The sequence below is a fragment of the Aquarana catesbeiana genome, linkage group LG01, assembly GCF_042186555.1.
Source record: "Aquarana catesbeiana isolate 2022-GZ linkage group LG01, ASM4218655v1, whole genome shotgun sequence".
In the NCBI taxonomy this organism is placed as follows: Eukaryota; Metazoa; Chordata; class Amphibia; order Anura; family Ranidae; genus Aquarana; species Aquarana catesbeiana.
This window is the reverse complement of record NC_133324.1, coordinates 167850280-167862541: the sequence shown is the minus strand read 5'-3', so window position 1 is coordinate 167862541 and position 12262 is coordinate 167850280. Positions and strand designations below refer to the sequence as shown.

The 12262-nt window shown below is 40.5% G+C and overlaps 1 protein-coding gene across 1 annotated transcript in view; it reads right to left on the bottom strand.

Annotated features, from left to right (window-relative positions):
- The window catches only part of FAM81B (family with sequence similarity 81 member B), an 89739-nt gene extending 78019 nt beyond the window's left edge, over nt 1-11720 (bottom strand). The window contains exons 1-3 of the mRNA XM_073624526.1: nt 11325-11720; nt 6493-6552; nt 588-825 (exon numbers count right to left, since the gene is read on the bottom strand). Coding sequence (XP_073480627.1) covers nt 588-825; nt 6493-6536 — 282 coding nt within the window. The 5' untranslated portion in view covers nt 6537-6552; nt 11325-11720. The remainder of the gene's footprint in view (nt 1-587; nt 826-6492; nt 6553-11324) is intronic.
- Between the last annotated feature and the right edge of the window lie 542 nt (nt 11721-12262).

Sequence of the window (12262 nt, the reverse complement as noted above, 5' to 3'; positions counted from 1 at the left end):
TGCTCTTTGAAATAATCAGAGGACCCCAACAAATGTGCATATGTCTGTAGGTTCTATAATCCTCTATTAAATGTTATCAGAATGCAGTGTGAAAACATGGCAAACACATCACTAATATATCACTAACTGGTCTCAGATAGGCTCGAAATGCAAGATCTTTTTCCTTAAAATCATGCTGCATTTTGACTTTATTTAGAGTCTAATGCCCCTATAGAATAAGCAAAAGGTGGCCTTCCCACAAGGATCCTAATATTTGGAGCAGAACAGCCAAACTGCTGACTGATCCCTGTTTACCTGACACACACGTGCTTAAGAGATAATACAATAAATTGAATGGTTATCATAATTCACCTCTGTTCTATCAGCATAAGAAGGGTATTTAACAGACATTCAAAGACACCTGTTTTTTTGTTATACAAAAGCCTGTTTAAAACACACACAAAAAGGGCCTGTTGCACAACCAGCCATAACTTCCTGAGTGTGGCCACATTTGGATGGTTCACAATAGTGGAAGCCGTACTCTATTGCTGTGAATAGGGGGTTATGATTGCCACATTTACAACATTTGTACTTATTCAATTGTGTACCTCAATGTCTTTACTAAGCTGTTTAACTATTTGTGTGACGATCTGCATGTGATTTTCAAGCAGTCGCTGAGCCATCAAGTCCCACTGGGTGCCGCGGTTGCCTCTCAACATGGAAACATCCTCTTTAATCTTGAAGGCCTGCTCTAGGAGTATGGTGGTTGTCTTCTCCTGGTTGGAAAACCTGTCTTCCAGTGACTCCATTCTAAATCCATGGATGGTAGGCAGGAAGGACTGTCCCCTGAATAAAAAAATAATGTTAATTAAAAAAACACAAAAAACATGGGAAGGTATGAATGATTGCAGAAACTTTGGAATATGCTTCGAAACTTGTAAAACCAATTCCACAGACTTTTATCACATACAAGTTCTCCATGTTGTTCATGTTATATCGCATCTTCAGTACTACCAATTAGAGAAGTTTAGGTCAAAATAATTTGTAGCTAAAATTGGGTAATGTTTATTCAGTGTGTCAGTTATATTACATGCTATGTGTCTTTACAACTAGTCTTGAAGGTTAGTTCTGCCTATATATCTGTAGAGTTTCCCTAAAACTCTAGTTTTTCCAGTTTTTATGTAGCTGCTGTGTAGTAAGTCTTATCATTTATTGTCAAATTCATTGTTGCCAGTAGAGCCTGTTTCCACCGGTGTATTGAAATTAGGTCATGCATGCTGTATTTTGGCTTTATTGACCTAGGGTTTGCCAATATAATGGATATAGCAGGCTTCTTTAAACATCAGGGTAGACTGGTACACTGAAGCTATGCCTGGTTTAAAAATAAACATTTAACAATCTTTTCTATTACATGAAACATTTTCTGACCAGGTATCCTGTGGTGCACTGCCAACAATTATCTTACCAGATACATAATGGTTGGACAGATGGGGACCTGGTACTTAGTACTACTGCAGCCCACAGAGAGAAGTGACAGAGATAACCAACTGGTTGATTTGGTATTAAGCTCCACTTTTGCCTCAGGTTTAAACATTAGGCCTATTGTCATTTAGAGAGATCTTTCTATTGCTCCTTCATGTTGAACTTATTGTGTAGGTATAGAATATTATTTGCTACAATAAAAAACTTTTCCATAATTTCCATAATAAAATAGTGTCTGCCTAGATATGCAGAAGTACCACCTTCCTAGTATAAGCCACACTAAAGACAGTATATGGAGACATATAAGGGTTGATTTACTAAAGACAAATAGGCTGTTCATTTTGCAAGTGAATTGTCCCTTTGCTTAGTGACTGAGGTAAAGCTCTGTTGACTTCCATCATCCAATCATTTGCAAGTAGAAATATTGTTTTTTTTTTTCTTGGGATTGGATATTCTTTGTTAAATGAAATTTCACCACATTCATTAAGGTCTGGTGGAGTTTTCCTTGCAAAGTAAACTGACTTTCTGCCTTCAGTAAATCAGCCCCATAGTGACTATGACTGTTCAAAAGAGATCACGAAAAAAACAACTTGATAGGGCAACTCTTAAAAATAGATCACCCAAAGGACTGAGGAACAACTGGTAGCACATCAACTGTAGTCTTCAATCTTCCTTGAGACTCCTCAGACATGTGTAGAAGGGAAGAGTCATTGAATGGATTTTGCTTGCTTGCTTGCTCTATATACTGTATATATATATATATATATATCAATAAATAAATATATATATATATATATATATATATATATATATATATATATATATATATATATATATATATAATAGTGTTTGAGATTTAGAAATCATAGCTAAGGGCCAGTTCACACCACATGCAGTCCAGTGCGTTTTTTTTTTCTGCATTAAAAATGCATGGAAAGTAGGTTAAATGGTTTCCAATGACAAAGTTTACACCAGTACAGTCAGTTTCAGGGTGTTCCAATTCCAGAAAAAAAAAGTAGAACATGTTGCATTTTTCCTATACTGGACTGTACTGGAACGCTGTAAAACGCAGCAAAAAATGCACAGGAATGCACTGAAATGCATCAGAATGCATCGGACCCCAGTACAGTAAAAAAAAAAAAAAAACAAAACAAGAAAAAAAAAAGCATCTGGAATGCATCCAGAAATGCATCAAAAACACATAAAAAATGCACTGGAACGCGTCAAAAACATGTTATAAACGTACATGCAGAAATGCATCGGGAACGGATCTGGAGTGCGTTTTTGTGGTGTGAACCAGCCCTTATAGAGAAAAAAACCCAAAAAACTTCTAAGTTCTAATAGAGGACATGTGGTTTATAGCAACTACAAATTGTGAATCTTACAATACAAAGCCCCAATATTTAATTTTTAGTTATAATATAACATTGATTTACTTTTTGTATTAGCTCCTGAAACTTTCTGCTTACTTCAAGGAAGTAAGAGTAGAGTTCGTTTAAATTCTCATTGGGCGAGGGAGTCAGTTTGAGTCACTCTAGCGAATAGCTTATTAATTCAATTTAAAAGCGCAATGTGAGTTTTCCTGTTTGAGCAGCACTGCAATAACAGTTATCTCGAGTCCCAGACACCCAAAAATCCTTCTTCTTTGTATGCTGTATAGGAGCCTATTTTAGACTAGCGTCAGGTGTGCAGATCTACTATTCTCACGATGCCTCTACATAGACAGAATACTGTAAGAATCAGCAATAGTCAGGATACAAATAGGTCACCACAAATTTTCAGTATCAATTGATATTTGCTTTGGTAACAAATGATTGACAGACAATATGATTGTTCAAACGCCACATTGGCCTGTGTGTGTGTTTTTTTTAAAATCAAATACATTAAACCATAAAATGAGCATCTGCCAGTTGTCTGTGCTGACTTTATTTGTTCTCCATGTGTGGAGAAATGTGTTGTAGATCAAGCCTCACATAGCCGAAAAGTATTGGAAAGCACAATATTGGCGGATTAAAGGTATCTATAGGCATGATATGTTCATCTCTGACTGTGGCTGGTCACTGTTTGGGGAAAAATCATATTGCTTTACTTGAAAAAATATATTGGTTGTAAGCCTATAAGCCACGCACCCTGAACCAACAACAAAGTAGTAAATGTAATAAATAAATAACTATATGTAGAGCAGCTCATAGTGAGACCAAAGTCTAAATGTGAAAGGAAACTAAATACATTTCATACCACGCTCAAACAACATATAGTGCAATGAATAAACACATGAAAAATGAATGAATAGTAATGTCCATAAAACTACCACCAGAATCTTCAATGAAAAATAGCGAAGAATTCTTAATTGCTGTGTGAAGTAAGTGCCGTCTTCCACCGGTATTTAGGCAAACATTCTACTCACCAGACCGACATGACACCCATTACAGGTAGTCAGACAAGGATACATATTAATAGGGATATATGCTCCGGTGTCATATGACTCCCAACACGGTATTCACCAATGATGAGCAACTTAAATCAAAGAGAGAAGAAAGGACCCGTCATGGTGTAGTATATAAGAGATTTTAATCCATAAAAATGAAGCACTTACAGTTTAACCACTTCCCGCCCGCCGGCCGTAAAATGTCATATGATGGCCCTCCAGAACGACCGCTCACGTGCGTCCGTGGGGGTGCGCATTGTTGCGATCGGTGGTGCGGTGTGTCAGTCTGACACACCACTACACCGATCTCGCTACACAACTCTGACGGAGGCTCTTTTACCATGTGATCAGCCGTGTCCGAACATGTAAACAGGAAGAGCCGTTGATCAGCTTTTCCTCACTTGCGTTTGACAGACACGAGTAGAGAAGAGCCGATCGGCTGCTCTCCTGACAGGCGAGGTCTGTGCTGATTGTTTATCAGCGCAGCCCACCCTCGGATGCCCGCCCAGGACCACCACGATGCCACCAGAACACCAGGGATGGCCACCACACTGGACCACCAGGTATTGCACCCTAGACCACCAGGGAAATGCCAATCAGTGCCCAGGCAGCTGCCAATCAGTGCCCATCCCCAATGCCTGCCAGTGCCATCAGTGATGCCTAACAATGCCATCTATGAGTGCCACATATCAGTGCCCATCAGTGCCACGTATCAGTGCCCATCAGTGCCCAGCAGTGCCGCCTATCAGTGCTAATCAGTGCCCAGCAGTGCCGCCTATCAGTGCCACCCATAAGTACCCATCAGTGCAGCCTTTCAGTGCCCACCAGTGCCATTCATGAGTGCCCATCAGTGCCGCCTATTAATGCCCATCAAAGCTGCATATCAGTGCCACCCATCAGTGCCGCCTACCAGTGCCCATCAGTGGCGCCTATCAGTGCCCATTGTCAGTGCCCATCAGTGCCACCTCATTGGTGCCACCTCATCAGTGCCGCCTTCTCAGTGCTCAGAAACAAAAGAAAAACTTTTTTTTTTCCAAAATTTTACGTCTTTTTTTATTTGTTTAGCAAAAAATAAAAAACGCAGAGGTGATCAAATACCACCAAAAGAAATCTCTATTTGTGGGAACAAAATACAGTGGGTACAGTATAGCATGACCGCGCAATTGTCATTTAAACAGCAACAGAGCTGAAAGCTGAAAATTGGCTTGGGCAGGAAGGGGGTGTAAGTGCCCTGTATTGAAGTAGTTAAAAACCTCGATCAGCCCAATAAAACAAACAGACATGCCAATTACGTTCCACCTGCGCTCCAGGATGATGGCGGAAGTGACGTACCACGTACTAACTGATCCGACGCGTTTCATCAGCAACGTCTGACGTCAAAATCACATGACCCCTGATGATGTCAGACATTGCTGATGAACCACATTGGGTCTGTTAGTGCATGATATGTCACTTCCGCCATCATCCTGGATCGCAGGTGCAATGCAATCGGCGTGCCTGTTTGTTTTATTGGGCTGATCAAGGTTTTTTAAACTGTAAGTGCTACCTTTTTATGGATTAAATCTGTTATATACTACACCATGAGGGGTCCTTTCTTCTCACTTTGATTTATGTTACTCATCATTGGTGAATACTGTGTTGGGGGTCGTATTACACCAGAGGATATATCCATATTGATATCTATGCATGTCTGACTACCTGTAATGGGTGTCAGGTAGGTCTGGTGAGTAGGATATTTGCCTAAATACCGGTGGAAGACAGCACTTACTTCACACAGCAATTAAGAATTCTTCCCTATTTTTTACTTGGATTGAAGATTCTGGTGGTGGTTTTATGGACATTATTATTCATAAACTTGTCATATGTTTATTCATTGCACTATATGTTCTTTTGAGCGCGGTATGAAATGTATTTTAGTTTATTTTCCACTTGCTTTACCTGGTATTTTAGTTATGAGTTATGTATTTAGTTATGAGTTATAGATATTTTTGTGCAATAATTCCTATTTATCCGTAAAGTTTTGGGGGTCCATGCTGACATTTTTCTAGCCCATCACCTTTTGTTGTATTCTGCTTAATATAAAGTAAAAAAGAATACAGTTCTAACAGAGTGGGAGCCCCTATAAAGGCCACAGGAAGTGTCCAGTTCCAGGAATGTAATAGCAGATATCTCAATAATGGGCTAATAAGTATATAGCCATTCTCAAACAGAGCGCAGACCTTGAGGGTTCCTCAAGAAGCTTCTAGGGGTCCCTTGAGCTGTGACTGGCTGACCTCCCATCTGATGGTGCCTACATACTGTAGTTTCTGGTCCATGAGCACTTGGCATTTGGCATAACACCAGTGATCTTTTTTTGTTGTCTGAAAGGGAGCATTGTTTCCACTGACCACCAATGTAAGTTCCATTCTTCCCACTGACCCCCAATGAATTAATTTTAGAAGGGACTCCCTAAGACCTAAAAATTATCTCAAGGGTTTCCCAATGTAAAAAAGATTGAGAACGGCTGCTCTAAAGCATCTACCAAAAACGGAAACTTGAGTTTTGGATGGACTGACTGACTTTATGGCTACGTGTATTTTAATTATAAACCAAACAAGCATTACCTTTCCTGGTAAGGGATGAGCTGCACAGAAGTGTCTTTTGACATTTCTCTTGAGTTCTACCTAAAAGGAGAATATAGCAATGTAATTTTAGCTTCATCATCTGCAGAGTTATTGTTATACAGCTTTACCCAATTATTCTGATTACGCAAAAAAGCATTTCTACTGTTACACATATGTAATTCACTGCAGCTTTAAGGCCTTTAACTCATAATGCCCTACCACCTTGAAACAGGCAGACAATAATACATAAATAGGTAGGCATAAAAACACATATAAACAATAAATAAAACACAGGCAGTATGTAGCACCCTCCTAGGTAGGTTGCTAGGATGTATATAGTTAGAATAGCATGGTCTCCTGCTTAAAAGGAAACTAAGGTCAAATATACTAGTTTTCCTGCCTAACAGGGAGACTGAATTGGTGAGAAAGACAGGGTGAGTCCTGTTTGTTTAACAAGTGTTACTGGACTCATCTGTATCCAGGAAGTTTTGGAAATTGCTGGGTGGACAGGAGTGACTAGGGTTGCTACTTTTTCTTCAAACCAAACCTGAACACTTTAGCGGCACAATTTTTTTTTAAGGGGGGACGCTGTGGACTCTGGTGTTAAGAGGAAATCTGATTTAGGGGGTTTCTGCTCATCAAAGCCCAAACTTACAACTTACAGAGTTCCCCCTTAAATCAGGGTTCCTAAAGCCCCTCTTACATCAGAGTCTGCAGAGCACCCTTTACATCTGAGTCCCCCTTACCTTAGTGTACTCACTCTCTCAGAGGTAGGAGAGAGAAGAGAGAGAAGAGGGAGACTTCAGTCTCAGACAGTGGATGATGAGCTCACTCACCCAAGGATGGAGGCTCAGGCTTACTAACTGCTGGGTTTCAAATTTCAGACACAGAGGGGTAGGGGTGGGAGTAGGAGGAGCAGAATGAGCCCTCCCTCCTCTCATGTCCGTGCAGGGTGGGGGTAGAACTGTACTGGCTTTGGACAGTGTGAGATCGAGTGGCACAGACACTCAGCTTAGACAACTGCAGTTAGCCCTCCAGACAGTTGGCAACCCTGAAGATTTGGGTGAGCCCAGGCACACCCGACCTGTGTGCATACCTATGCACTTGACCTTTGTGGTACTTGGTTACTTGGAGCCACAGTCCAGTCTGAAAAATGTGTCCAGGTTTCAGGCAGTCTGAAAGCTGAAAACATGATTCAAAACCCTGTCCGGGTGAATTCCGGATGGATGGCAAACCTAGGAGTGACTCATGCAGATCAGTATCAGAAATATGGATGCCATCCCAGCCAATTTCAGGCATAGGGGCCTCTATGCATGCTGGGAAGGGGTATTTATATTCAGTGAAGAGACACAGGAAGTGGGTTTTGCCTGAAGAGGAGAGTCCAGTTGAGAAGGGGGCGTCTTGCCCTCCTCAGCACCTGCTGCAATGCGGCCTCAGGCCGGAGGCTTGGAAGCTGGAGAGCTGACCCATGTGTTCTGAAGACCTGACTGAGGGAAGCCGTACAGGAGAGGATCTGTTTGCGACTCCTGTGAGCACAGACCAAAGATCTAGGGGCCTGTTCTTTTGTAGGCTACTCCTCTGTGCTAGGAAAGTCAGCTACTGGGTACAGTAGAAAGGGAACACTGGCTACTGTCCTGAAGAGAAATCGTCTATCCTTCTCAAAGAGGACTTGCTCAAGAGTGAATGTTACTGCAAAATGGAATTCCGCAGTCAAGTTGAAGAAGTTGTCCTCCCTGTAATTAGTTGAATCTGGAGTATCCCACTATATTCCCCTCCTTATGCAAGTTCTCAAATAAAACATCAAAATTAACCAAAACCCCTAGACTGATTACCTAAGAAAGTAGCCTAAGTGTGTGCTTGGCTGTGGAAAAAACTGTGTGCCTGGCTGAAGAGTTAAAGCAAAAGAGAACTCAAGCAGCTCCGACGAAGGTTGGCGCTACAAGTAAATGAACACAGATCCTACCATATGGATTAATGCCGCATACACACGAGCGGACTTTTTCGACCGGACTGGTCCGACGGACCGAGTCTGGCGGACAATTCGACCGTGTGTGGGCTTCATCGGACCTGCAGCTGACTTTTTCGGTCGAAAATCTGACGGACTTTAGATTTGGAACATGTTTCAAATCTTTACGTCAGAACTCCACCGGACCTAGTTCCTATCAAAAAGTCTGCTCGTCTGTATGCTAGTCTGACAGACAAAAACCGACGCTAGGGCAGCTATTGGCTACTGGCTATCAACTTCCTTATTTTAGTCAGGTCGTACGTCATCACGTACGAATCCATCGTACCGTTTGTTCGGAAAGTCCGTCGGAAGTCCGCCGAAAGTCCGTCGGATAGACCGTAGGACCAGTCCGGTCGAAAAGTCCGCTCGTGTGTACGCAGCATAAGAGTAAAGGTCAGTATAATAAGCTCTAAATACATGTTTGTGGTACTCATGCTGTAACATTGTACCATGGGCTGTGCTACTGATAGAGCATAGTTGAATTGCAAAAAAAGACCCAAAGCTGAAGACCATTTTAAATTTATCACACTCAGCAATACTTATTTGTATTATATAAATAGTCAGATTAAAAAAAGATACATGTCAGCAGAGTTCAACTAAGGCTCCTTTCACACTTGTGCGACGTGGGATCCGACTTGTGAGACCCCAAGACGCAGGACATGTAAAATTCAATGTATGTCTATGAGAGCGATTCCTACTGACACTACACAAGTCGCTGCAACTTCAGAAAAGTTTCCTGCACTTCTTTGGTCTGACTTATGATGTGACTTTGGTCCAGAGAATGTAAAGTCAGATCAAAGTTGCACCTAATGTTCCATCACAGTTGCGCTCCAAAGTCGCACTGGAAATTATGCAGCTTTGGAGACGTGCTAATGTAAGAGGAGCCTAATAGAGAAAAAAAACTAATTGAAAAACTGCCTCCACAGAACCCTAAACATACATAAACTGGCCATACACCATATTATTTTTTTGTTTCATTTTCTTTAGATTTACCTTTAACTATGTAGTGCAAGGGGCTGCATGACCGCATACAAATTGAAAGTGTTTAGGTATGACCTCATATTATATGGTTTTGGTAAATATGAAGGAAAGTTGTACAAGAAAATTGTATAATGTATGGTCAGCTTAAAGCCTCCTACACATCATTGGATTTTCGGCAGGGAATTGTGTGATGATGGACTGTTTGCCTAAAATCCGACCGTTAGTACGCTCCATCAGACAATTGTTGTCCAAGCTAGTAAATTTTTGGTGGACATCGGTCTGTTGTCAGATTTTCGTATCGTCTGTACACAAGTCCGTCACACAAGAGTCCGAAGTAAAAACACGCATGCTCGGAATCAATGCTTACCAAACACGACATTAGCAGAAGGTGCTTAAAGGATTGCACTCAAGAGCTGAAATTCCACGTAATACCTCACTACGTTCGTGTTTGTTGGCTGACAATTGTGTACCGTTTGTATGCAAGACAAGTTCCTGGCACACGCCCTTCAGACAAAAGTCTGACGCTCTGTTACCCAACAATCCGATCGTGTGGACAGATAGATAGATAGATAGATAGATAGATAGATAGATAGATAGATAGATAGATAGATAGATAGATAGATAGATAGAATAATTTTGTGTCTGAATTCTGGTTTGAATTGCTCCAGCATAGAAAAAAAATGTTTTCCTGATCCCCTAAGCTACTCAAATATTCCCTGAATCTACAATCTATGGTGCTATTACGTAAAATATTAATAGCCAGTTATATTCTATGCAGTTTAAAGCACATACAGCTTTTTTAAACAATCTAGAACAAGTTTCTGTGGGAGTTTATTTCCTATTTTCACAGCTCTCCCCATGCGGAGGTTAAATCCGCTTTTCCTCACATGAATGCCCCCTTGTCAGTTTCAATAACCTTAAAATGAACAAGTTTGCAGCATGTAGGCTTTATGGACCATTTTTGCGCTGTTACATTTAATATAATACTTGTATGTCTTTCACCAGGCATACCTGGCTAACCATTACTGTTTGTACTAAGTCTTAAAGTGTTCTCACCATTATTTTAACAAGAGTCATTTAAAATTGTCTTTACTGAAAACAACATAACTTTAGGAATCCATATCTGTGGGCAGCACCGTGGCTTAGTAGTTAGCCCCTCCTGCCTTACAGCACTGGGGTCCTCTGTTCCCTGAATCCCCAACCAGGACACTACATGCGTTCATTTTGCATATTCTCCCTCCAGGTACTCCGGTTTCCTCTCACGCTCCAATACATGCTGGTAGGTTAGTTGACTCTTGTCTAAATTCACCCTAATGTATGTGAGATAGGGACCTTAGGTTGTAAGCTTAGATTGTCTCCTAGATTGTAAGCTCTATCAAACAGGGCTCTCTGATTCCTACTGTATTGAATTGTATTGTAACTGAACTGTCTGCCCTCACGTTGTAAAGCGCTGCGCAAACTGTTGGCGCTATATAAATCCTGTATTATAAGTTCCTTGAGGGCAGAACTGATGTGAATGTACAACAATTCATAGTGCTTTATAAATACCTGTAATAAATAAATGATTCCCTCTCATCCCAAAAATGAAAAGTAATACTCAGAATTTGACATATGAGAATTAATAAACATCAATATACCTCAGTTCAAGTATATACACATTATTGTAGAGAAAATGATTGTGTCTAATCATCATGTAAGTACTGCTAGATGACTAAACAGTTTACTATCTGACAAACAAGGTTGTAAAAGCATTTTTATTAAATATTAGTGGTTTATGATGAGAGTTAGGTTTAGTTAGGTAAAGAAGCAAAAACGTATAATCATTCAGAAAAATAAAATGACTTACTTTTATTATTCCTTTCTTCCTTCCCTCTTTGTACTCAGGGTGACAGCGGAGTACAGTGCCTCACCTGTACACCTAGAAACCAGAGTAACCAAACATGCTCTGCCTGTGTACAACTCTGTCTAATCTCTTTCACAACCGGCCAGTCCTCCACAGTGTTATCTACAGATCAGAGGAATTCACATTGTGAAAAGTCCAATGCAGTACTCCCAGCAACTTTCCTATTTAATATCTGATACAGTAATGGTCAGAAATACATATAGACACACGTATGATCTGTTTACGTGTCAGATCCTGCATACTTATACATGTGATTTACATGTCCCCCTCTACCATACTGCCATCGCTCTGTCTGAATAGGAGGCTGCTTTTGTTTGGAGCGGTTCCTAGGCTACAGGCATACTTAACTTACTTGCTCATACAAAAGCAGGCCACTCCAGTCATTTATGTATTCAAGAATTCCAGTATGCTGTTACTCGGTGTGAGCATTGCCTAATCATGTGTGTCAAAAGAAGAGAAAAGTACACATATAATAGATAGAATCAGAGGTATCCATACACAGGGTGAGATTTACTAAAACTGGTGCACTCAGAATCTGGTGCAGCTGTGCATGGTAGCCAATCAGCTTCTAACTTTCACTTGTTCAGTTAAGCTTTGCCAATAAAACCTGGAAGCTGATTGGTTTCTTTGCAGTGCTGCACCATATTTAGCACACTCCAGTTTTAGTAAATAATCCCCACAGTCTTTTTTATGATTAATAATGAGCATTTCAGCGGAATAAAAATTGTAACTCCTGGGAGTTTCAAGCTTGTTAAAAACAAAGTCATATCATAAACTTGGAAGCTTGTTTCTTTTAATGTTTAGACTTTGATTTATATGAAAAAAGAATTCCTTGAAGATGATGTGATACAAAAGGTTGAAAGAAAATACTAGTGTTTAAT